Source organism: Colletotrichum spaethianum (assembly GCF_022836535.1).
Source record: "Colletotrichum spaethianum MAFF 239500 DNA, contig51, whole genome shotgun sequence".
NCBI lineage: Eukaryota > Fungi > Ascomycota > Sordariomycetes > Glomerellales > Glomerellaceae > Colletotrichum > Colletotrichum spaethianum.
This window is the reverse complement of record NW_026054821.1, coordinates 148,640-173,404: the sequence shown is the minus strand read 5'-3', so window position 1 is coordinate 173,404 and position 24,765 is coordinate 148,640. Positions and strand designations below refer to the sequence as shown.

General features: G+C 53.4%; 5 protein-coding genes and 3 non-coding genes across 8 annotated transcripts; 5 read left to right on the top strand and 3 right to left on the bottom strand.

Moving 5' to 3' along the window:
- Positions 1 to 6,752: 6,752 nt before the first annotated feature.
- Positions 6,753 to 7,573, top strand: ColSpa_11823 (chitin deacetylase ARB_04768; the record flags this gene model as incomplete). Its single annotated transcript, XM_049278035.1, has 2 exons — positions 6,753 to 6,817; positions 6,889 to 7,573. The coding sequence occupies 2 exons, from the start codon at positions 6,753 to 6,755 to the stop codon at positions 7,571 to 7,573; spliced, it is 750 nt and encodes a 249-aa protein (XP_049133992.1).
- A 493-nt stretch (positions 7,574 to 8,066) lies between these two features.
- ColSpa_tRNA_316 lies at positions 8,067 to 8,172 on the top strand. The gene is made up of 2 exons: positions 8,067 to 8,103; positions 8,137 to 8,172. It is a non-coding gene; the product is annotated as a tRNA-Arg (tRNA).
- A 6,993-nt stretch (positions 8,173 to 15,165) lies between these two features.
- On the bottom strand, positions 15,166 to 15,239 carry ColSpa_tRNA_312. Its single transcript has one exon. It is a non-coding gene; the product is annotated as a tRNA-Asn (tRNA).
- A 909-nt stretch (positions 15,240 to 16,148) lies between these two features.
- On the top strand, positions 16,149 to 16,243 carry ColSpa_tRNA_317. The gene is made up of 2 exons: positions 16,149 to 16,186; positions 16,208 to 16,243. It is a non-coding gene; the product is annotated as a tRNA-Ile (tRNA).
- Positions 16,244 to 17,401: 1,158 nt separating this feature from the next.
- ColSpa_11822 (40S ribosomal protein S16) lies at positions 17,402 to 18,224 on the bottom strand (the record flags this gene model as incomplete). The annotated part of the gene is made up of 3 exons (XM_049278034.1): positions 17,402 to 17,692; positions 17,957 to 18,028; positions 18,156 to 18,224. 3 exons carry the CDS (start codon positions 18,222 to 18,224, stop codon positions 17,402 to 17,404), a joined length of 432 nt encoding a protein of 143 aa, XP_049133991.1.
- A 526-nt stretch (positions 18,225 to 18,750) lies between these two features.
- On the top strand, positions 18,751 to 19,530 carry ColSpa_11821 (valacyclovir hydrolase; the record flags this gene model as incomplete). The annotated part of the gene is made up of 1 exon (XM_049278033.1): positions 18,751 to 19,530. One exon carries the CDS (start codon positions 18,751 to 18,753, stop codon positions 19,528 to 19,530), a length of 780 nt encoding a protein of 259 aa, XP_049133990.1.
- A 645-nt stretch (positions 19,531 to 20,175) lies between these two features.
- Positions 20,176 to 21,168, bottom strand: ColSpa_11820 (PXMP2/4 family protein 4; the record flags this gene model as incomplete). Its single annotated transcript, XM_049278032.1, has 3 exons — positions 20,176 to 20,550; positions 20,609 to 20,884; positions 20,998 to 21,168. 3 exons carry the CDS (start codon positions 21,166 to 21,168, stop codon positions 20,176 to 20,178), a joined length of 822 nt encoding a protein of 273 aa, XP_049133989.1.
- Positions 21,169 to 23,223: 2,055 nt separating this feature from the next.
- On the top strand, positions 23,224 to 24,457 carry ColSpa_11819 (uncharacterized protein; the record flags this gene model as incomplete). Its single annotated transcript, XM_049278031.1, has 4 exons — positions 23,224 to 23,352; positions 23,394 to 23,573; positions 23,629 to 23,967; positions 24,017 to 24,457. 4 exons carry the CDS (start codon positions 23,224 to 23,226, stop codon positions 24,455 to 24,457), a joined length of 1,089 nt encoding a protein of 362 aa, XP_049133988.1.
- Positions 24,458 to 24,765: the final 308 nt, after the last annotated feature.

Genomic DNA, 24,765 nt, shown 5'->3' with positions numbered 1-24,765 from the left:
CGACTCAGAGGCTGCGCCCTCTCGGAGAATTGCACTCTTCCCGGCCATTTTAGCCATTTCGCATGGAGGACGTTGCAGTGCAGCTCTCTCCATCTCGGAACAACCTACACGTGCAGACGGCAAGCGATTGCAAATCGGAGGAATGTCGACCGCGTTCTCGATCGGGCGGGGGGGGTGGGCGTCCGTTTGGCGGCGGACCCGGGAGCGAGATGATGTCTTGCATCGGCCTGAGACCACGCAGGTTACGCGGCAAATTCCCAGGGTGTCGCGAATCGAGAATCTGTTGGTAGGCTGGACGGGCATATTGCCCCGGGAGGAAGGACGAAAGTCGACCTTCTTTCAAGGCATCTGAGGACTTTGGCTTGGCACCTCTATTCTGGACGTCGAGGACGGCAACACCAGCAGAGAGCTTCAGACATGGAAGAAGCTTCGGACTCCTTGACAAGAACCGTTGGGCGGTATTCTTGGTCATTGGTGCGGCCGAGAAGGACAAAATGGAGCCGACGATGATTGCTCCAAGACGTCAGAGCCTCCCGGCACCGTACGCATGCGGGTAAACAGCTGTACAACCGTTGGATGCGTTCGGATGTTGACAGACGTAACGTCCAATCGCTGGACGCTCCTTGCCCTCCCATTCTACGGATGAACACTTGGACATTGCCCAGAGGCACGTACCCTGATGAAGCACGTCTTGTTAAACCACATGGCCAAGCCGGTATTTCCCAACATCACCCGCCGGCAATGGGCCAGCATGAGTCTTATCTGCCGGATCACGACGCTCACCCGTAGTGAGATCTCAGGCACCACGGAAGCCCCCCTCCGACGGCGTTTCTCCGCCGCTTAAAGGCTCCGTCAAGCGTCGTATGTGCAGATTGTTTTAATATCCTAGCATCGGGGTCGACTCACAGACCAAGGGGATGCTATCGCCTCCAACACTGGCGTTAGTGGTGGCTGCGATGTCGGCCACGATGCCATACACTTACGTTCCGGGTGGAATAACAAGAAAAAACATCCATTGACCGGAAGATGGGTAGTCCGGTGAGTTCGGTCGTGCCCGGAAGACAGCGCCATTCTCGAGATTACGATATGCCATCACACCTCACCACCTTGGTATGTGTCGAAAGAGACGGGAAGAAATCAGCCAGAACCAGTCTCCGAGCCCCTTTTCATGATCATGAAGATCCTGAGGGGCTGGAGAGAGTTGTGGCAGGATGGTTTAGAGGGCAGTGCCAGTCACGAAAGTACTTGCCTCTGTGGCCGGATTGCCAGCCTCTGGTGTTCACTCGCCGAACGTAAGAGTTAACTTCACTTCGAGTTCAATTGGATATAGCTTTGAGGAGTTTCGCTAGGAGAACCCAACCTCATTTTGCCACCAATGTGGAAGAAGAAGTTGCCAAGGCCTTGGAAACGGTGGCAAGCCTCGAAAATCTGGTCTAAAGCAAACGGACCATCGCTCTGGCAAGACGGCGATGGAGGCATTAGAAGCATTTTGCCTTAGGTCACGACTCGTGTAAGCCGCTTGAACGGACATCTTCCAACCCGCGCGAAGAGATTTACCGTCTTAGCCTCGTTAATCTGGCGTTTGAATTGCCAAAAACTATGTACTAGACATGGATCACGCGTTGCCATCACATCCATGGGTGACCTTCACTGGCTGCCTGTTAGAGCACTCCTGACCTGCCATCAGAAGATACCCCAACCCGCCACGTCCATTGGCATCGGGGTATGGCGTGATGGCTAAAGATGGCTGGCGGGAAGCAGAAGACCATCAAACGCCCCAAGGAAGGACTAGCAGTTGGTGGAAACGGCGCGGCAGAGAACACTAGAAGCTAGCTCGCCCATGGATACGGACGCTTTCAGCGATATTGCCAAGCGAATGAGGGGTTGAGCGAGGTTGAGCATACACCTATGCGAGCCCAAGGACCACCAACGGCACTGGCCACGCGGTTCAATGGAGAGGACAATGGCGGCCCCATCGAAGACAGCCGGACGACTGCCCTGGCGACGTCGCAGGAGTCCAGATCCCAATCACCCAAGCACGCTCTGCCAGTCCGCCGACTGCATTCGCTGATGTGTTCAACCTCTCGAGATACGTTGGCCGTGCGCTATACACCGATTACGAGGCCAGAAGTCGAGCCACTTTGGCGGGCCTTTGCTTCTGCGACTGAATACGCAAGAGAACCATTTGGAACTGCCATTGATTCAGCAGCCCTTTTTTCCCCTTCCGCCTTCGCGATACCCTCTTCGGCAACGTGGGGGCGGAAACGACGAGACCCGTTTGATCGTGAGGTTGGAAACAAGTGCGCGGACGATGTCGCCATCTCAAATCGAGGTCGGGACGGTCCCATCAAACATCAGGCCTGATGTTTCGCCATTGTGCAACGTCGAATCTTCGCCAATTCGTTTTGACAACGTCTCAATATCAGCCGGAAGACCGCGTACCACGTCTTCGGCGGTCGGCCGAGATCGCAGCATCGGGGCGCGGCTGACTCATGACGGAGGTCTGTGAGTGGGCTGTCACCCGCAAGCCAGAGAGTCTTGGCAAGTTCATGCTGCCGCGGATCTTGAAACTTCGCTTTGCCGTGCTTCAGATACGGGGAAAAAAAGTCTTGGCATTCGTTGCATGGAGGGGCATCCGGCAGCAGAGACGAGAAATCGATGCCGTTGAGAGAAAATACGAAATCTCGGCGGTGCTCCGCAAAGAACCGGGGCCCATGAAGCTTTGAGGTCTGGGGAGAGAGTGTTGGTCGCCATCCTCTCCCAGTGCCCCCCGGATGTCGATCTCGGGCGTCATCAGCGTCCCGTAAACCAAGTGCCCCTCTGGACCTCCGTTTGATGAATACGACGTTCCGTTCGGAACGATGGCGCTGGCCGTGTGAGCCTAGCAGATCCCGTTCGGGTGGCGTCCGTTTCTCATCGGAAAGGGTCTTCAGCTGGGGGGGGGGGGAAGAGAAATCGCAATTCCGCCCCAACATATTCCAACGCTCTTACGAGACCTCACCGGCGCGCCTGACGTGGCCGTGCATCGCGACAAGAGCAGGGGACATCGCTCCAGCATCTTTGTTGACGTCAAGCCTATGTCTCGTCGCCTCACAAAAGTCCTGTCTCAAAAAACAATGGGCGCTTCTGCATCTCGGCCCGCTGAAAGGAACAAGCCAACATCTGCCCGTGGATAGCATTGTGCAGTTGAGGGGGTTGCATTGAAGGCTGGGCCGTTGCTTCTGTGTATGGTCTTAATGTTGAAAAAAACAAGGAGCCTCCATTGGAAAACTGCAGGCTGACGGGTTCTATCTGTAAAGCGTCGCCTGGTTCACCTGTGAGACAGCCGGTCCCATGGCAACATAAGTCCGTCACCTGTCGATCCTGCGCTAAGCAACTTGCATTGCTGCAGCACTCGTTCGTTTGGTCGTTCGTTCGCTCGCTCGCTCAGGCAACAGGCGCTTGAAAGTCGGCTTGACAGGCGGCTTGACAGGAAATGAGGGGGCAAGTAGATGAGATGCCGCGCCGGGTCAGCACGACCTCCCTTCCCCTTCTCTTTGTCAAGAACACTGAGCAGCGAAAGACCCTATGAGGACGGACGACAGTTCAACACACACACACACACACTCACTCACTCACTCACTCACTCACTCTCACACACTCTCTTTTTGGTGGTGGTTCGCAAACGGTACACTCCAGCTCACAGCGCGGGGACCCGACAAGTTGGGGTGACCCCTGGGTAGGGTTTCCGGTTTTACTGCCAAGAGCCTTGGCCACTGAAAGGTTGTAAAGACATTGAGGTCCCACGTTTTGAAAGTGTACCGTTTCTGGGTGTAATGGGGGCTTTCAGGCCGTGGTACCTATGATCGAATCGAGTCCCAGCATCATGGTTCTATTTTGCCGGCGTGCCCATTTCCAGATTTGCTGTAACCCCCCAGGCCCAGCCCCAGTCCCAGTCCCAGTTCCAATCTCAAACTCTAAGCAGCTTGACGAGTCGGAACATCTGCTTACCTACCGGACTACAACGTGGACGAGTTCGTCCTTTGTTCTGTCGCGATTGTGGCGCTGGCACTACGCTTGTTTCAGCCTCCGGCCCGACCACCTGCCCACCAGCATCAAGCGGACTGCTTTCTGGCCTTGTGGCGATGGAAATATATCGCCTCTTGTCTGGTCTGCTGTAGCAGCAGAGCAGAGCAGGCAAGGCAAAGCAACCAACACCCTCACCACCTCGGCAACAGGTGCTTCTCTGAGGCGCGAAGAAAAAAGGTAGACAGGGGTCGATCTCAGCAGCATGTCAGCAGTCGTAGCAGCGTGTACCCTCACTGCGCCTCCGTAAGGCCAACAGTCGACCATCTTTCCTTACTCGCATCCAGCAAAAGCCCGCTGTCGCATTGCCAAGTCACCATGCACCGGCAGACAGGGGACGAAGAAGAGGTCGCTGGGCGTCGTCTCGCAGACAAGGAAGGCCTGGTTGTCTTGGTTTGACGGCCTCTTCTCTAACACATTTGCCCATCGCGGCGTGCGTGGGCATCTACAATGACACGACAAGCCAAGCTTTTTGCCATCGTACCATGACAACTCTGAAGACGGGAGCACGCTCGTCGCTGAATGCACTGACGGAAGAGTCAAGATATCGTCGTCCTACCGAGGGAGTTCCGATGAATTCAGGGCGAAGATGGCTGACATAGGATCGATAACGGGGCACACTTCACGGCAATCCCCTGCATCAGAGGTTCCACGACAGTCTTCGTATTCCATAATCCACGCCCGGCCGAGTCACCCAAAGTCTCGCCTGACGGCTTTTGGACGATCACCATCGAGGCCAGAGGAGAGCCAGTCTCAGCCAGCGGTCGGGGCCTTGGCACACGTCCCCGATGCATTAGCATCCTGGCCGACTGAGAGGATTCTGAACCTCGGGCCTTTGGCCGTCGCGGGTTGATTCCTTCTGCTCAGCTCCGCGGCCGTCTTACCACACCACACAGCCCAGTTTTCTCGCCCAAGCCTCTTCCTTTCCTTTTGGCCCTCCCCGCCCGCGCGCTCGCGCTATCTGCCAAGCGCTCCGTATTCTCCCCAGACAGAGGGGGAACCGCACTAAAACTAACGTGGCTCCTCGTAGCGATGCCTATCCTTAAGATGGTTCCCAATACTAGTAAGCGGAACGATCTACATAGTATGGTTAACCGCGAGTGGAGGCTGGCAGGCATCCGCATCCCACCATTCATCTCACAACCCCAGCCCAGCCTCTCACTCCTAGGCTGCAGTCCCGAGAGGGGAATTAAGCACGAAAGAGCCTCGCTCGGCAATTTATCTCGCTTTCTACTGCCGGATGACCTCAGCGCCAGGAGCGCCGCGCCACAATGCGACATCAATGCTGCTGCTTCTACTGCCTCACTTGCCCTTGGGGTCATCTGCTTCTGTCTCTGCAGGAGCACAAGCAATTTGCGCTGCGACGATGTGCTTTGGTTTCCGTTTTGCGGCAGAGGTAGCCCCATCGAGGGGAACCCCTCGTTCCAGCATCAGAAACACCATTCTAGGCGTTCTGTCGGCTTTCCCACTCTCTGATTCAAACAGACGACGACGACGACGACAAAAAAAGTGGCCAGCCTAGGCAGAGACTGGATCAACAGCAGGCCTTTGTCCCGCAACGGTGCGCCAATGGTCGGGGTGGTTTTGTTACCATGAATCCTGGGTCCATCCCGAGACAGCAACGAGCGGCGCTTGTGGCTGACTCCACCCCGTCCACGTTTCGCTGATCCCTGGCTCTCCTCGAGTCTTGCGTAAATGTCAACATTTCAACACCAGCACACCAGCTCACCGTTTTTGCCTGGCACCATTCACACTATTCAGTCACTTCCGAACCAGCCAACCTTGTTGCCTTCTGGCGTTGGTGGCGCCGCTTCTGTTCCGGCGGCCGTTCTCTCTTGGGCACATCCGAGTCCAGGATGACCGAATGACAGACCGCTCGGGCGTCTCCATCGTCCACATCCCGATCGACTAGTTTCCTCCTCTCTCTCTCTCTCCGTCCAAAAGTACCATGTCTTTTGGCGTCTGCCTGCAGGAGAAGCCCCATGCGAGAAGAACCCGTCCAGTCAGCTTACATGTCTCTAAGCCTCTTGACGTCGAATTGCGCCGCGGATCTCCTACGGCCATCTCTTTTCGACTTACCCTGCTCATCATGCCTCGACTGTGCTATATTCAACCTATAGCTCGTATCGGAGCCTCATCCAGTGTATCCCCCATAGTCGCCAAGACATCGTGGCGTCCAGGGCTGAGCGGCCAGCCCGTGGAGGCCCTGAAGCAAGTGCTTCTATGCAAGATGGAGGCGGGGCACCGTCTTCGTCGTCTTCGTCCCGTTTCTCAAACTTCTCCACGATGAGGCAGGAAAGCCACCCGTCACACGCTGCCGCCCGGCGCCTGCGGGTTCGTCTCTCTAGCGGGACATACATTAGACTCTATTCTCGGATGGGTCGACCCGTAGAGGTGAGCTCTTGGCAAGGACCCATCATCATCCCGGACCGTTCACTGTTCCATGTTCCCCTTGGTTCAGACCTATTCTCCGTAACGTCCCAACTTTGAGTCATATAAGTCTTCTGCCTTTCCCCCGTCCTGCCCAACCTCTCGACTTTACTTCATTCTGCATCCCACTTCCACCAGCCAAGCAAGCTTAATAACGACTCCCACGTCCGAGTCCAGCCTCACTGACTTTCTTGCTCGCTGTCCCTGCCGTTCCCCATTCTCACCTGCTTCGAGTCTATTGCTCCGTCACAGCAACTATGTATTACTCTACTCTTCTTGGCGCCGCTGCAGTGCTTGTCCTCACTGGGGGTGCCAACGCAGGGTACGTTCCCCTTCCCTCTGCTTCCAACCTTCCTGGCCCTTAGACACGGACGTAAAACTAACACGTCCCAGACCTGTCTCTCGCCGTCAAGGCCCCCCCGTCGGCCAGACCATATCCACGTGCACCCAGCCAGGCCTCGTCGCCCTCACTTTCGACGACGGCCCATTTACCTTCACGCAGCAGCTGCTCGACACCCTGGCCGCCAACGACGTTAAGGCCACCTTCTTCGTCAACGGCAACAACTTTGCCAACATTGAGGAGGCGCCCAACCCGGACACCATCATCCGCATGAAGAACGAGGGCCACCTCATCGGCTCCCACACCTACTCCCACCCGGACCTCAGCACCCTCTCCTCGGCCGATCGCATCTCGCAGATGACCCAGCTCGAGGATGCCACCCGCCGCATCGCCGGCTTCGCGCCAAAGTACGTGCGCCCGCCCTTCCTGTCCTGCGACGACGCCTGCCTCAGCGACATGGCCGGCCTCGGCTACCACGTCATCGACACCAGCCTCGACACCAAGGACTACGAGAACGACACGCCCGAGACAACGCACATCTCGGCCGAGAAGTTTGACAACGAGCTCAGCACCGACGCCGCCGCCAATAGTTACATTGTTCTGTCGCACGACGTCCACCAGCAGACCGTTGTGTCCCTCGTGCAGAAGATGATTGATACCCTCAAGGCCAGGGGATACCGTGCCGTCACCGTCGGAGAGTGTCTCGGTGACGCCCCCGAGAACTGGTACAAGGCATAAACGGGAATTTCAATTGCGTATGTCTTGAAAAAAGAAAATAAACTGTGACCATGGGGTTAAGAAAACACTCGGATGCGAGACTTGACTTTGGGAGAATCGATTTCTGCTGCTGGTTTGTCATGAGCGCCATGGAAGGGAAGGCCCTGGAGGATTCCGCTATTGGTTATCTTTCTTTCTGCTGTATATAAGCATGGGAAGACATAACAGAGCATCCACGGCGCAAGTAATGCTGCGTAGATACCAATACTTAATACTGTAAAACTACAACCCGTCTTTCAGAGGACACTCCATCATCCCTCGTCATGCCAATCCATGTAAGTCGACTCGGGCGATCCACGGATCCACTTCCAGCAACACAGTCCACACTTTTCCACTCTCCGCTGCAGGCTCCGCTCTCAAAAGCGCCGCCCCTCTCACTCACTATATGAGATTAACGCGGGCTGTTATTCCTTCATCGATGAGTAAGCAATATTCTCATCACCATTCATCCTTCGGTCTGGTGGCTCAATTGGTAGGGCGTCTGACTTCGATTGATTTTCACACAAATGGATTTTCGGAAATTTATCAGAAGATTGCGGGTTCGAGTCCCGTCTGGATCGAATGCGCTCGTCACAGCAATGTGATGGGTGTCCTTTTTTTCCATCCTCTTGGTTCCGTCACTGCACGCTGGATGGGTTCGTCGCTGGTATTGTCATGTTTGGCTTTTGCGTCATGCCGCTTGGTCCGGTAAGTCTAAAACTCTAAATCTTTTCTGTCAAAGTCTTGAATGACTTTTTCTCCAATGACTTACCAGGGCATGGATTCCAGCATTTGACTTTTTTCACTGTTCAACGGTTCGTGTGAAGGTAAACTTAAACCACTTCGTGCTCAGCCCAAACCTGTCGATGGGGGGCGTTCTTGTTTCCTTTGTCATCTGAGACTGATGCGCCGTTCCTGTGGCTGCATTTGAGACCCACGTGCAATCCGACACATCTTTCCGTTTCCTGTCTTACTCTTCGATCCCCCTGATGCCACTTTTGATGGCGATCTCTAGATTTACTGGGTTCGTCTAATGGAAAGCACGCGACTAGAGACTCTTGGGGGGGACGGGGGGGGTTCTGTCCCCATCGCCTCCGCGGGCCCGATCCGGGCCTAGGAGCTTAGGAGACACCCCTTCTTTTCGGTTGACAGCATTCGCCACCAAGACCTGAAAGATCACGAGAGCTGCCCGGACTCATCCTTGTAAAGAATGAAAGTTTGAAGCGGGTTACTCAAGTGGCTGAGTCAGCCGCATTGAGTGACTCGCCCAGGAAGTGGTCAAAAACATCTACAGTTCAAAGGACCTAGATATAGCGTCCTGAATACCGGACCCCATCAACCAAACATCATCCACGTGGTATTGATGTTCGTTTACGCCTCCTTCTCGTCTTTCCCAGTGTTGCCCGTGCTGGGGGAACTGGAGGGTAGGTGAGTATGCTCCGTACTGACATTCACATCCCAGTGAAGCACGGAAGTCCTCCAGCTTCCCCACCCGAGCTGCAGATCAAAACTGCTTGAGAAGCCTTTCCCGTGAGTTTCTGCTTCAGTTGTCGGTCTGGATATAACCTCCCAATCCTCGTCTTTCGTCTTTTGCTTTCCGTGGCAGGATGTCGGGGAAGCATTTCCAGATTGCTCGTCGGTTGCTTTTTCCCCTTCCGTCTAAGGTCAGCACCTATGCTCATTATGCTCAGTATAGAAAGGAAACTACCTGATAGAGTTTGGTAAATGCCTTCTTGTTGCGCCATTTTGATGACCAAAACGGACGAAACCTGCTTGTTTGTATTTGGCAGAACTGTAGTTGTTTTCAGTCGAGGCGCCCTGCTCTACAAATGGGGATGCTGGGTGGCGAAAGATAATCAGCTTCAACCAAAAAGTCCGATCCCCATCTGACTTAGCCGATACCCCTCCTTCTTCGAATGCAAGTTGATTGGTTCGGTAGCTAGCAGGCAACAGCCCAGGCTTGGCGTGCTATAGTGGTTGATACACCTTAAATAAGTGTCGATAGACTTGGAGACCAAAAATCCTTGGATGTTTCACTGAACTGCGTTTATCAGAATCAGGCGCCGTTCGGTTTCACAAAGAACCCTCCTATGCGGTCTTTTGCAAACGACCAGAGCCAAAGCTAAGTTGGGTCCTTTGGAACCGTCTTGTACTTCTTTTCCCCGAATCTTCATACTCTGAGATCAAGTCTGGGCAAGCTTTACTTTTTCTTACGGCTGAATTTCGTTGACTAAAGCTGGTCATATACTTTGGCTTCTGTCATAAAGGGCAACATTTGTTCCGAGCCTTCTCCGTCCGGTCGTATCGGGTGTATAACAGTCCCTCACTTCCTGTCTTAGGGCAAGTCAAACCACAGAGCCTCATAGCTCTCTCGTGTTTTGTGTTTGTTTGCAGTCGCTCAGCGTGGCGAGAGTTAAGTATTGATCGTGAGCTCGAAGCTGAAGACTGACCTGTCAAGGCTTGGCCTGCCTCACTCTCTTCAATCTGTTTTGTCATGATTGAATGATCATTTTCCGGGCATCGTTAACCTTTGTCGAAATCTTCAGCTGGTTGGCCCGTCGATGCTGTGCGTATATCGAAGTTCGAAATCCTCAAGCACTTCCAAGAACCATCAAGAGATATCCTGATTCGTTTCAGTCCTCAGCTGCCTCTCGAGCTGCCCGACGAGGGTTCCGTTCTCGCCTCTATCCGATTCTTCGGCGTCTTTGGGGGTTCTTTTTCCGTCGGGCTCGGGTCATTAAGATCGATGTTCTTAAAATCTCCGACCAAATGCGCTATCGATGACTCTTCGTATACTGCGACACGTGGTAGCTCATGGGCGCCTGACACCGTTCTTGAGGCTTGGCTCACAGCCTTGGAGCCCCTGGGTGATTTAACCGAACTCGAGTAAATGTGCGTTACTTCAAAGATCTTGGGGGAAACAACCCTCCACACTTGGCGTGTGCTTGGGAGGCAGGCGACAAAGATTCCCACGCAGAGCTCGATAAGGGACCAGATAGAACTCTGAAATGAATCTTCTAATAGTTACCATTAGCTGGGCTGCTAGTGAACAGGGTGATTTCAGGTGGAGGCCAACCTGTGACGTTATAAGATGTCGCAAATATCAGAAGCGCCTTAATACGGTAGGCGCTGACTGCCGTGAGACTTCCTCTAGTTAGCATTATGCAATGCTCCAAGACGTGACCTTACTCACAAAATCCCAACGCCAAACATAAGCATGACCCCCAACTTCCTCTTGCGCTCCATTCGTAAGTTGTAGATTTGAGATGCCGGCAGTAAAAGCATCCATACATCTAACGCGACATTAGTCACGCCATGGCACAGGGCAAAAGCGTTCAGGTCGAAGCATTTGCCTTCCGCCTCTCTCGTCCATCCAGTCCAGAAAAAGTGCAAAGGCTGACAGGAGGCAAATGATCCAGCAATGAAAGAAGTCCAGAGCAGAAGGTTGTAAAGCTGCGTACACCACAAAATCCTCCTAAACTTTTCGTCGGGGAAAATACGGAGATATAAAAACAGGATCGATGACTTGATGAAAGCTAGACTAGTCATGTACAACATGCCAAAGATGAAAAACAGCTTTGTCAATAGTCAGTGTGCTGTTGATACCCGGGCGATCGTTTCAAGCATTAGGGCCTTACGAGAAGAAAATCTGTAATTTGTTCAGGAGTGAGCGTCCAGATGTCTCTTCCAGCACCGTACCTTTCGGCTGCAAATGACATGTATTAGTATCGGGATGCGCATAATTTTGACCGCCGAGAAACATACAAAGGTAGCTCGCCGGTAGAAAAGCTGCGAGGACTACCTGCAACAGTGTCAACAAAAAGACCTTGTTTCGCTGGGAGGACAAGCCATACATATGCCACGACTAAGGTCGTGTCGTCCCAGCTCCAAGTCGAAAGCTTCATATACTTGTTGGCAACCCGTACGATAAAGAAGAAAGTCGAAAAGGCGAACACAATCGCACGGAACCATTGCATAACGTTGGTGTGCTGGGACGGAGGCACTCCGCAGACAGCTAATGACTGGTTGAGGGACACTACAAGACGCAACGATGAGCTTCGGTCTTTTGCGTAGATGCGATCAGATCCGCTCCTTCTCTTACCAAGCATTTCTTTGACTGTGCAGTTTGCTTCGACGCATGTTTGTACGTATCCGGCCAAAACATCGTCATTACACATGCATGTCTGGTTCGTCAGGGCACAGCTGGAATGGCCTATTTCTTGGAAGATACATTTGACCTATTCGTGTGAGTAGGTTCCATATCGAAATCGGTTATTATGATCTCTACTCACGGCACAGCTTGGGATGTCCTGGTATGACAGTTCTGCACCAGCAACGACGCTGCTCAGTCCGAGGAAGCAAGCGAGCAAGATGAAGAATCGGGCGGTGGCCATCTTGAATATGCAGCTGGTGACTTTCTTGACCTCGAAGCCTCTCGCGTTGAGGTAGACCAACTCGCCGCTTGTTGTTGTGCCCTCTGTCATAGAGTTACGCAGGGAAGGCAACCTTCAAAGTAGGCTTCTAGGAGGAAAATTTGGTTATGTTTCCGACATGCTTGAGGCATTCGGGAAAGGAAACTTGGCAGGAACCACTACCTAAAGGACTCAAGTTTTGCGCCAGGCAAAAAGCACTGGCAGTTTACCATTCCACCCTGCTTGGACCGAAACAGTCTAGGTTCTACAAGTCTTTGAAAGATGTGGCTCCCCTCGTTGTAGGAAAATTGTGTGTTGCATCGGTCGCTGCAGTCGGTTGAGCCGGAATAGGCGATCTCAATGGTGTGGCTTGGGACAGCTAGTCCATAAGCTCGAATCTGCAGTATTGGGAAATGTCATTGAGGTCTCAGCTAAATACGCCAGCGATTTCTGATCAGGCCACCACGATTGGTTTCTGTCACCAGCAAAAGGCGCTGGAGCTGAGACATCGTGGCTATGGCATGGTCTCTTTGGCTGGCACTGAGTGATGGCGCCTGGTGGGTGCCGCTAGGGGAAGCCACGACTGCCCCCCCCCCCGGTAGAAGCTTTGACACTTGAGATGGCAGATCGGCATGGCAATCATGAGACAAGGACGAAATACTTGACGACTCAGGGGCAACATTCCGTTTGCATCGATTCCAGGAATCTGCACACTCCTTGAACGCCGTTCATGGTCTCGGAACTTCTCGCGAAGTGAAGTCAGACGCATTCGGTTCGCTGGATTAGCCGCGGCTGTTTCTGTTTCGTTTTGTTTGCTAAGCAAGTATGAGTATCTTGAAAATGGGAATAACGGCATCATGTTCTTTGGCATCTTTTCGGGCCATCAATGATGATAATAAAAATGCTGCTGGCGTAAAAGCTTATTGTGCCTACTATTGTGACTTGAGTTCCCACTATGCCGATATCAACCTGTCACCATACAGACTGCGACTAAACAGCGCAGTCAGCGAGAATGAAGAATACGAGTAACTGGGTTGGGGCGGGGACTGTGTCTCAAGCAAAATCCAGCGTATTCCAGGTTTTTGATATGCGATTTTGAAAGTGATGCTTTCTCCCAGTCGCTTCTGTCTATCTGTAATGATTGCCACCCATCGCCTTCCCAAAATACCAGCACTTTTTCCTTGCGACATGATTTCTCGTTGCCAGGCTTCACCGAGAAATAGGCCTGGTCGTCCGCCGCATAAAGGTGGCGCGACCAGCGTGAGTGGGCATCTATGCAAAGAGCTGGTGTTTGGAATGGGGCGTCTGCTAGTGTTGGTCATGGCATAGCTTGCACCTGTTTCGACGAATGAAAACGGATACCAGGTGTTACAAAGGGTGGCTACCGTGGCTCAATATACCCCGGGAAACCCCGGATTCGGCTTCGTTCACAAGAGGGCCAGACCTCTGTGTAAGCATAAACCCCCGTTGAACGCGTTTGTCATTCCTTTTAACGTGGGGGCATGGTAGCGCGTTTGATAGAGATACCTACATGAGTAGGTGGCCATCGGATGTCTTGCCTGAAGAAACTTGGACCGACGGCAGCAAGCGCCATGGAAAAGGTTATGCGAAACTCAGTGGAACACTGAACTCGATGAGTACTTTGGCTTGGACTTGCACGGAATCCACGAGAGCACCTTTCGGGTGTATGCTTGAATCATCACCACTGCCGAGAGATGTGTTGTGGACAGTGGCCTAGCCTACCGCAGGGTCTTCTCAAGAAGCAGGCACATACTAATACTCACTCCTATGGAACGCAGAAGTCGGTTCATTCTTATGTCTGCTACCGAGCGAGTGCTATTGCTCAAACTGGTTCGGGTGTCTAGATGTTGCTCATCTTTCTGTGCGGGTTCCATGCACCCATGAACCAAAGCATTTACTCTGACTTGGCCATCCATGATCACCTATGCCCTCAGATCAACCAAGTTGTGTTTAAATTCATCACTCAGCTTCACCTTTTGGTACCAACAACTATTATCTCATGGAGTCTGCGGAAATCTCAAAAAAGTGCCAAAAGCCACGAAGAGTTCGAAGGCAAGTGGATTCATCATACAAGGATAATATAACACATGTTCACTGAGGCCCACAGGTGTATCATCGTCAGAAAGTCTGCGGTAATCGGCGGCCCTAGAAGCTGGGTGTGGGTTACAGGACGCCATTGACTGATTCGAGGAGACGGCTGATGGCGACAGGTACGATCAGCTGTCATCCATATCTCATCATAGCACTCAGCGGGATGCACACGACTACCGATATGACGTTACAGGCGACATTGGATATATGTAGCGTTCGGAACTTATTGAGCCCCCCCGCAAGGAAACTATAGCGGCCTTGAAAAAGGTGGGGTGGGCGAAGATGGCGCTGTACAATCTCAGCTCATCATCAGGGTGATCAAGGAGAACCAACGCATGAAACCAGCTGCATCAAGTCAGTGAGGGGCTGTGGTGGATCAAGAAAATAGACAAGGGGTATGAAAACCGCGTCAGGACCATAGCCAATATCCATACCTCAGTCACCCTCCGTCGCATCACAACCAGACATTATTACCCTCTCCGACAGCATCCGCCTCTGCAAGAACTAAGCCATTACCGCGCCCTCCGCCACACGTATGACCCCTTAGTCTACCCGGACGCCGAAAAGTTCGACGGCTACCGGTTCATGCGCGTGCGCGAGACATTGGGCGAGGAGCACGGCAGCCAGCTAGTTACGACGACGCCGGCGCACATGGGGTTCGGGCATGGGCAACGCGCGCGCCCATGATTTTTTCACCGCGAACGAGGTCAACATTATGCAGTGCACCATGCTGCTCAAGTACGACATGAAGCTAGAAGAGGGGTGCGAGTCCAAGGTTATGGTATGGGGGCATTGGGTTCTCGCCGATAGCAGACCTAACAGCTAAGGTTTTTTGTTTGGAGGCGAGTAGAAAACTTACCGTTATGAAATATGCCAAGTAATAGAAATATGTAGATATGTCAGCGAGGCATTGATTGCAACTCTTGAGCGTGCGTATGCAAACACTGGAGGGACGTTGACGTCCAACTCGGGATGTCAACCGACATGACGTCGGGACAAAATGCAAAACAGCAAAAAGAGATTATCCCGAGTGGATTTTAACCACTGTGTCTCCCCGAGGTGGGCTCGAACCACCAACCTCCAGATTAACAGTCTGACGCGCTAGCCAATTGTGCCATCGGGGATGAGCTCGAAACGAGCTGCTTGGGATCCTGTTGGAGATGCAGTCGAAATTTGCTTCTATGTATTGTTACTGTAAAGCATAAGCTGTGCGCTGTTTCAAACCCTAGAGTGCGGGTCTTTGTGTCAATGTTTCCTTGGTGAGATGCATTCGTGATTGGTGGCACGAGTTACTGACCCATGCTGGAAGATGTTGGTGTGGCTCGGACGGGAATTGGAGTTGATGGTCGAGGCGGCCTAGTCTTGGCCAGACCGAATGCCGCCATGCTCAAAGAGCCACGCAAAGTCCTGGACTTATACAAGCAGGGCTCAAATGCGTCCGCTCACTTCTACTTTGAACTGGCATTCAACAAGGTAGAAGTCCTGCCCTGAGCTGCGAGTTTAGAGGGATCACATTTCCAATGGGCATGCAAAAGTGTAACTCTAACAGGTTGCTCAACAAGCTTCTTTCGCTCCAGTGTTGATGCTCTGTGAGGCAGGGTAATTCGGCAGTCACTGTTGGTTCTGAAGGAAAACTCAAAGTGGTTTTCACCGCAGCTGACGCGAGACATTGAAATAGTCTGCACTATGACTTGGGTTCAGAGTTTTGACGAGCACCAGCTGAGACATAAGGTCGTAGAACAACGGGTATTTTGATCAACATTGGCATTGTCCACCCTCTCATGCCGCGGATTGACACGATATGATCGCGCTCTTCACATTCCGAGCTGCCTTGGGAAGCACTCGCACTCTCGGTGCCAACCGTGGCGGCGGATCCAAGCCCATTGCCACCTGTCACTGCGAACCCTAGCCATGATGGAGTCACTCGGAGCCCACCACCATTCTCAGACAGACCCTAACTCACGATGCTGCCTTTCCGTCTGATAGGGCTTAGGGCACCAGCCTGACAACAACAACAAGCAAGGGAACAGCTTGGTCGGTTAGCTCAGTTGGTTAGAGCGTGGTACTAATATATCACCAGATATGTTGAGTAATGCCAAGGCCGTGAGTTCAAGCCTCACACTGATCACATTCTTTTGCTTGTGGCGATTGTGTTCTTTTTGTTTCGTTCGGTGTTGAGCTGGACGTGCTGCGGTCCAGTCTCGGTAGCTGCAGGTGTTGTTGGCGATTTTGGGTATGCTCGGGGTTGCGTGCTCTGAGACCCAGACTAGTCGGCTGCGGAAGTAAGTTCGGAAGGTGATTTGTATGCTCTCGGCATCGAGATTTGCACTTTGTTTTGCACTGAATGCATAACTACTACACCGGGACATGTGTCTTTCAAGAGGCACCGTTGACTGAACCAGAGCCGAAGAGCAACGTCCTCTTGCAGAGAACCTTAGTCTGGGATGTTGGGGGGTCATTTGGCTCCTCGCTAGACGGCGTGAGTATGAGTGAACGTTCACATCCTCAAACGGTGCAATTCCTCGGTACTATCCGAAGAGGTAGCCAGTCGTAATGGCAATCAATCAAGGATGCATTCAGTCCTGTCACGCATCTTGCCCACAAGCCAGGTTGGGAGAGCTTGAAAGGTCGAGGGCATGAGAGCAACAGGACCGAGGTGCTGACGAGGCTCGTGACCGGCATGGACCATCGGAGGGCTGTGGAAGAGGACATGGAGACATGAACTGTATGGAGGACATGGGACATGAAGTTGTTGAAATGTCATTGTTGAACCGTCTTCCTGTCTTACACCTACCCCATGCCTCATGGATGCGAGTTCCCAGCCATAACGACACAAGAGAGAGAAGAGAAAAGAAACACGGCACACGCATAACTCGAGCCCAAAACGCCGTGTCATGAAGTTTCAATGTTTCATTTGCCTGCCTGACCCTTTTACAAACCAAGCCAAGCAGCGATACCGCGAGGCATGCCATGCAATTGCATCGACGGAGGGGCGGCGGCGGAGAAACAGCGCGATGCTAAAATCCCACGCACGACCTGACCTCCACATGTCGAGCTCTGGCCGAGATCTCGGTCCGTTTCCCTAAAGACACGAGACGAACGAACCAGATCTTTTGATCCACGTTTGACTCCCCCGTAAAACAGTAACTGCCAAATATTTTTCGCGGGAAACACCAAATGCTGGACCCGGAAACCCACAGCGCTTCCCCCAAAGGTTTTGTGCTGCATATCCCTTTTTCCCCACCACCGCTCGGGCAAGAAAAAGAAACCATCCGACGCGTACCGTTTAACGGTAGGACTTCTGGAATCTGGAGCGGGCACCCTTACCACCGAACTTCTTGGGCTCGCACCGGCGGTTGTCGGCGACGAGGAGGGTACGGTCGAACTGGACGAGAGCCTGCTTGAGCATGTTCTTGGAGTGCTCGTCGACGAACTTCTGGTAGTAGGCGACAACCGACTTGGCGATGGCCTGACGGATGGCGTAGATCTGGGAAGTGTGACCACCACCGGTGACGCGGACGCGGATGTCGATGTTGGCGAACTTGTCAAGGCCGAGGACGAGGAGGGGCTCGTAAACCTGTGTAGCGCAGCGTTAGTCTCTGTCGGGTTCTTCTTGTAAACGTCTTTTTTTCTCGTGGAGCCCTGATCGCTAGGGGATTCTTCAAATCAATTCGTAGGTAGGTGGCGAAGAGCAACAGCGCTGCGAATGTTGTTCTCGTCCGTAGGTAGAGTCAAACGTCGCAGCGCTTGCTCTTTATGCCCCCCAGGCCCCCCAATCCATCTAGTTCCTCCTCTTGCCGACCGGGTTTCCTCAATGGATTCGCGCGGGATAAAATCGTACCTTGAAGCGGAGGATCTCAGGCTGGACAAGCGAGAGAGGCTTGCCGTTGACCTTGACGAGGCCCTTGCCAGCCTAATGCGCGAAAAAAGAGTCAGCCTGCCAAATTCTGATATCCATATGTTTATCGTTCCCCTCTTCCGTCATTCTCTTCCGGTGTTCGTCTTCTTTCTCTCGAGGGGATATCGGATTTTGATCGTACCTTGCACTGGGCAACGGCGGTGGCGGTTCTCTTCTTGCCGAAGCACTGCACGCTCTGGGTGGACGACATGGTTGCTGCGGGATGGAGGGGGGACTGTGAGGAAATTCGCAGCGCGATCGTGAGGCAGGGCGTCTGTAATTGCTTTGGTCAGGCTCGAACACCGAAATTTTGCGAGTTGGATTTGAGAGAGGGTTGTGCCCTTTTTGCCGGGGGGCTATGCCCGTTTAGTGGCTAAGGTGGCCGGAGATTCTCCGGGTGGGGGTGTGGCCTAGATGCACGTGACGCTAGTGCTTTGCTGGTCTGGGCCTTGCTTCGGTGTTCATTTGGACGGACCTCAGAACCGCTGGACCGAAAAGAAGAGCGGGCCCGAAGAAGCTTATGTCATCCTTCGAGATTGACGGAGCGTCCGAGGGGACCCGACCACAAATGACATCGGCGCCAAACGACCCCGATATGGCATCCACCAAGACGCCCGGCGCCCCTCTATCCGCAACCTCCACCTGCCTCCGCATGTGAAGCACTACGATCGAAGCTCCCCCATTTCCCCTCCTCTACCCAAACCCGCACCCTGACCACGATCACAGCACACGCGACCATGTCCCGCAAAGGCGTCGGCCTCGCGGCCTTTGACCGTTCCCGCCTTACCTCGGCGCAATACGCCTCCCATGGCTCCAACTTGCGCAGCACCAATGCGCAAGCCCTTGAGACCCAACTCTCCGTCTTCCGCTCCCTCCTGCAGCAGTTTGCGCAGACCCACGCAAAGGACATCCGCTCGAACCCGTCCTTCCGCGCCCAGTTCGCCCGTATGTGCTCCGCCATCGGTGTCGACCCGCTCGCGTCCTCATCCTCGTCCTCGGGTGGCGGCGGCTCGTCCTCGATCTGGGCGCAGCTACTGGGCCGGTCGGTTAACGACTTTTACTTTGAGCTGGCGGTACGCGTGGTGGAAGTGTGCGGTGCAACGCGCGACGAGAATGGGGGGCTGATTGGTGTCCGCGAGGTGAGGGAGCGAATCATGAAGGGGCGCATGGAGGGTGCAAGTGAGGTGACGGAGGACGATGTGCTGAGGGCTGTTGGTACACTGAAGCCGCTGGGCAGCTCGCACAGTGTCATCAAGGTCGGCAGCAAGTCATATATCCGGAGCGTCCCCAAGGAACTCAATACCGATCAGAGTGCCGTGCTGGAGGCTGTACAGGTGTTGGGATACGTGAGCATTTCAATGCTGATGGTCAATCTTCGATGGCCGAGAGCGCGGGCCCAGACTGCACTAGAGGACCTTCTCGGCGAGGGTATGTTGTGGGTTGATAAGCAGTGTCCGGAATGGGAGTATTGGAGCCCCGGATTCATGGTGGACACTGGTGAGTCGGCCGGAGAATGAAGCAGGGAGCAAACCCAAGACGCAAACTCAACACAAGTGCTCGACCTGCCGCTGCATCAGTCGACGCCGACCACGTCGATTTGGCTCAAAATCAGGAGCCAACGACGAAGGGTCAAGACCTGCCCACTGAGCCGAGTCATGAAACACAAATCCTGCAGAGGAGCAGGCTATCGGTGTAGTAGCGGGGATCCGTCTGTACGGTACTCCATGGATAGGCTCAGACAACCACGCAGTGTCAGACGCTGACATAGCGTGGGTGGAAATCTCATGAAAGAGAACCATGATAGCACTACACTGTAGATATCGGGCAGCAGGAGTCACTTCAATCCACGAGCGTGTAGATAATACCAAGCATGTCGAACCATAATCCAAGCGCATTTGAACCTATTTACCGACACAGGACATATAACATGATAGCAACGTTTGAAGCAAGCGAAATTTACAAGGACGCTCGGCGGTCGATTGCAATCCCTCCAAGCCCGCTTGCTCCCAGCTCGCGTATCTTCACACTGCCCCCCACGCCCCTCAACTCCAGAAACCCGCCCCAAAGGGCTGGGTTCGTTTTCGTATTAGATGTTACCAGATTTCTCATCAAGTGGGCGTTATATCGACATCATCTCAACCATCTCACCATAGCAGAGTCGTTTAGTAAGGGGGGTTGGGACCTCCCATCGGGCCAGGGTAGTCCTTGGGGCCCGGGTAGTCCTCAGGGCGGCCTCCCATGGAGGGAGAACGGCCGTCACCAAAGTGCTTCTTACGCAGAGCTGCGAGACGCTTCTTCTTGGTGATGGTGTTGATGTAGGTGCCGATAATGAAGGCAACCAGGTTGAAGAAGGGGACCCAGAGTTGGTCAGGGAGGAACTTCTGGGCAAAGGCCAGGCAGAGCGGGGAGGTGATCCAGCTGACCTTCATGACCTTCCAGAATCCAACCTTGACCGTTGCGCGGACCTGATGGTACGTCTTGGCACCGGCAATGAGGGCCATTGCCGTGAGGTAGACGGAGTTCTGGATGGGCGCAATCTGTTGGACGCGGGTTAGTACGTGCTCAGCAGCTCTGATTAGAGGTCAGGCCACTTACAATCAAGTTGCTGACGATAATCTGCAAGATCTTGGCGCGCAAGCTGGTACGTCCGGCAAAGGTCTTCTGAAGGGCCCAAATGAGGAAGTGACCGAGAGGAGCGCTGACGAGGGCGCCGTAAGCGGCCATCTTGGGCACGCGCGAGGTGAAATAGTTGCCATGCTTGTTACGATCCTTGGCGAGGAAGGATGCGATCAGCTCTTGGGCACCAGCGAGGGTACCAGCAGTGAGCATCTTGGTGCGGAGAGGGTTCTCCTCAAGCTGCTTAATGTAGGCCTGGAATGAATAGCGCGTCAGCATCTCTCCCTGAACCTGTCCCATGAACCTTCGTCGTGCTCATTTCGCGCGCATGTCACAGTCGCCCAGCATCGGGGGATTGGCAGACGAACCGCAAGATAGCCCTTGGATCCGGCATTCTTCTTGCCGCCGGTGATGGCGGTACCAATGGCCTCGGAGATGGGATGTTTGCCGCTGGTGCCGGGGAGAGGCTCTCCGATGAGGCCCTTCTTGACCTCCTCCACGCCCTTCTTTATCGTGTCCTTCTCGAACTTGACCGACATGGTGGGCTAAGGCTCCGGGGGTATCGCTAACGTAATCGAGAAATCGCGGGGGAAACTGCGGTGAAAGAGAGGAGTATCAGCAAAGGAGGCCCGTCTTTGAGGGTGTTTGCGATGGGTTTTCGGGGGGGGCGTTCGTCAATTGAATTGCGGCTCCAGAGTGCAAGCCCAGGGGCAGCCAATGATTTGTTTACCGCGTCGCTCTGCCGACCGACAAGGGACGATCGGTTAATTGTGCGGCTGGAGCTTCGGTCGCTGGAGAGCTCAATTGCAATGACGAGCCGACCCGGAGACCATACGGAAATTCGGGGCAACGTACTGGGTATTCTTCGAGATCACAGGAAGTGAGCGTCTGGCCGTCGACAGAGAGGAGGTTGGGCGGCAGCAGCACAATGGGGAGAGGGAGCGACGGAAGGGTTGTTGATGTGGTGGTGGTGGTGGTGGTGGTTGAGGAGGTTGACACAATTGGGCCCTGGGGGTGTACGGGGGCCTGGCACGGCGGATTTGTGTACATAGGTACGGATACGCAACACGGGAGACACCACCTTGAACGGGCTGGGCTCGGCTGGGCTGGCTGGGGGGAAATTGACTGAATTGATGGGGGTGGTGCCAACTCTAGCAGTCTAGGACCTGGAGCTCTCTGTTGTGAGATGCTCATTCGTCTGTCAACGCAAGAAATGACCAGGATGTTGCATGACGGGCAAGAGCTGGTCGAAGCTGCAGGGGTGTGCCAAGGGAGAGCCCTGATTGGGCCATTCTCTACCAATGGCCCGAGGTTTGTTTTCACTTGCTGAGGGGCGGTCCAAAATTCGTTAGCGGCATCGGCAACAAAACATGCGCTCGCCAGCTCATTCTGACTGCATTCTGACCCTGACAGAGATCAAGGGACGGGAGTTTTGCAGTTTTGCTCCTGTGCCCACCAAGAAGTGCTGGGTTGTCCCATTCATCTAGTCCCTCCAAAAAACGTTAGTTTAATGATCGAACTTCATGCTCTACCTTCCCGAATCGTCCGAGTGTCGTCCGAACCACGCCCCTCGCATGCATATCGATGTCACTCGCTGCAGCTCAAAATCAACGGTGATGAGGGTCGTTCTGTACCATCTGGAAGGAGCTTGATTGAGTACGCTCGGAATGGCCCGACACTTCAAGCGGAAATTCACCACCAGACACAGGTTGTAGCTTACACAATCTCACTATTACAAAGGAACGAAGAATGATGGAACGAAGCATGCCCCATTTTCGGTGTCAGTTGACCGTGATACCTGGGCAGAACGGTTCTCATCGTTACTAATCAGACCAAGCCGGAAAAACTACCCCTCTCTTTCACGTAGCTTTGTATACCGTACTGTGGTCCAGAACAATGACTCTCGATATTATAGATTTTCCAAAAGGTTATCTTGTTTGTAATTTGGTCGTGGCCAAGCCATTGCGACAGGTTGAAGGTGCATCACCGTTGAACGATGATGTTTCGCCGTCATATTTCATATTGTCCCGATGCACCGTTCTCCATGTTCACGTGGTCTTTCAAGCAATACATTTCATGGGATTCCAAATCATGAAGACAACATAGAGATATTCGAGTATCAATAAGCCTTTATTCATATCGACTGAGGCCCATGTCATGGAAAACAGGTACACACGGAGAGACAAGGCCCGAAAATAACCAAATAAAGGAGACAAACACAAGCCCATGATTTCAACGTTTCAGCATGACATGACAAGAATGATGTAAAATGGTTTCTCATTAAATTGCCTTGAGGCGAGTTCAGGTGAATTATCAGTGAAGTGAGGCGCTCCTTCCTGCATAGCTAATTATCGCCACGCCTTCCTCCTCGGTCCAGAGACCCTCAACTAACTATTCCAAGGGTCATCGCTATTCGAGCCAGGCGATTACTTCTTTCTCAGTAAACAACTATCCTAGAAACATCGTTTGCGCAACCGCTCTTGTCTTCAGTCGGCCAGCCCCTTGACGTCGCGTCTTGGGTGCTCGGTATCAGTATGGCCGCCCAACCCGCCCCTCACCTGACGCGCACCTTTGCAGCCTGCACGCACGTCACGATGGTCCGTGTCTACAGTTATATTCTTCGATGTGACTCGTGCGGCAACTACGGTCCCTTTGGCTGGCTGTATCGTTGCTCCCAAGATCAGGAGGAGATCCTGCGCGATTCTATACTTAGCGGAGACGAGGTGAGAGGAACACCATCCATGACCAAAGGCAGGGCTAATAGAGAAAGGTCACCTTTGATGATTTGGGAAAGCAGCTCGTCACAGTCGTCCAGCCGAGGGACCGCGGTCCTGAGAAACGGTCTGGAAACGCCGCCTGCTTTCTCGAGGAGATGCCCGCAAGGGACATCACCACCACCTACACTAGCGACCAGCTTCTCACCATCTTCAACCAACGCAAACACGTATGTGGTGTTTACATCAGAGGAACTTCCACATCAACTAACGTCTAGTCTCTAGCTTGGAGACATTCTCCGTCGAGAGTCGTTCCGGAAGAAATCGAACCCTACTGAAGAACACGACGGTGCTCGTCAGTGGAGTGCCTATGACCTGGATGATATACTGGGCCGCAACGTATCGACACCCTGGGTTCCTAATGCCAAAGACGAGTGTCAATACAAGATTTGCCCCTATTGCCGTCCTGGTGGAGCGGATCGAGCATACATTAGTCTAGATGGTGTCGCAGAGGGTAGCATTCCTGCTACGGCAGCCACCGGATATGGATTCCATCTATTTCGTCAGAGACCCGTCTGCAGCTCCAGTCTGATTGCAAATTTAGGCCTACGATCAGCTTCGGCGGTAAGTGTGTATATCATTAGCGTACGGATCATGTTTGACATTCTCACAGTCAACGGAGACCTCTGCGTCTGCTTCCTTCGGTACATCGTCGGGCGCGAGCAATAACGTTGTTGTCGACGAACGTCTGGCGAGCCAGCTGGCTTCACAGCTTAATCTTCTCGGGATGGCCCATGACACAAGGCCTATGTCACCCTACCCTCTCCTTCACGCCCAGTTGCCCCGATCACCAGGCTCCCCAAACCTCGCCGCCCAGGCCGCATTCCATCAGGAGACGGGCGAGGGCGAGTCGTCCTGGCAGGATACTACAGCCTCAACTGTGAGCCTGCCGGCTGCCGTAAATGTCCAGCTTGGTGAAGATTCCACAGAAATGGAGGAGCACGAAAACGAAGAGGGCAAATTTCTCGCACAGCCTCTAGAGGTTGCGCGCGGAGTGGCTGTCTTGGAGGAAAGCGTTGAGAGGCATGCGCCGGATCTTGTTACCCAGGTTTGAGAACCGAGATGAGAGAGGTTATTGTGTTCCCCTGAGTTTGGTTGCCGAGGCGTTGGATTTTACGAGATGCCCCTGTTGCTCGTGATGAGTGGTATTATTCCACGCACATCATACCCTGTAGCAAGATAGACACGCCCATTGTAAGCCTCATTGACCATACACATCTCGCAGTTAGCCAGTCTGCGGTACCGAATGTCATCGCACGTCTTCGCATTTTCGAGATACCCGTGTTGCAGACTAGCTGGACAATGTCAAGAACGAGGTTTGTTTTATGACACAGTTGTTTCAAAGAAAGAAGATCGAAAGAA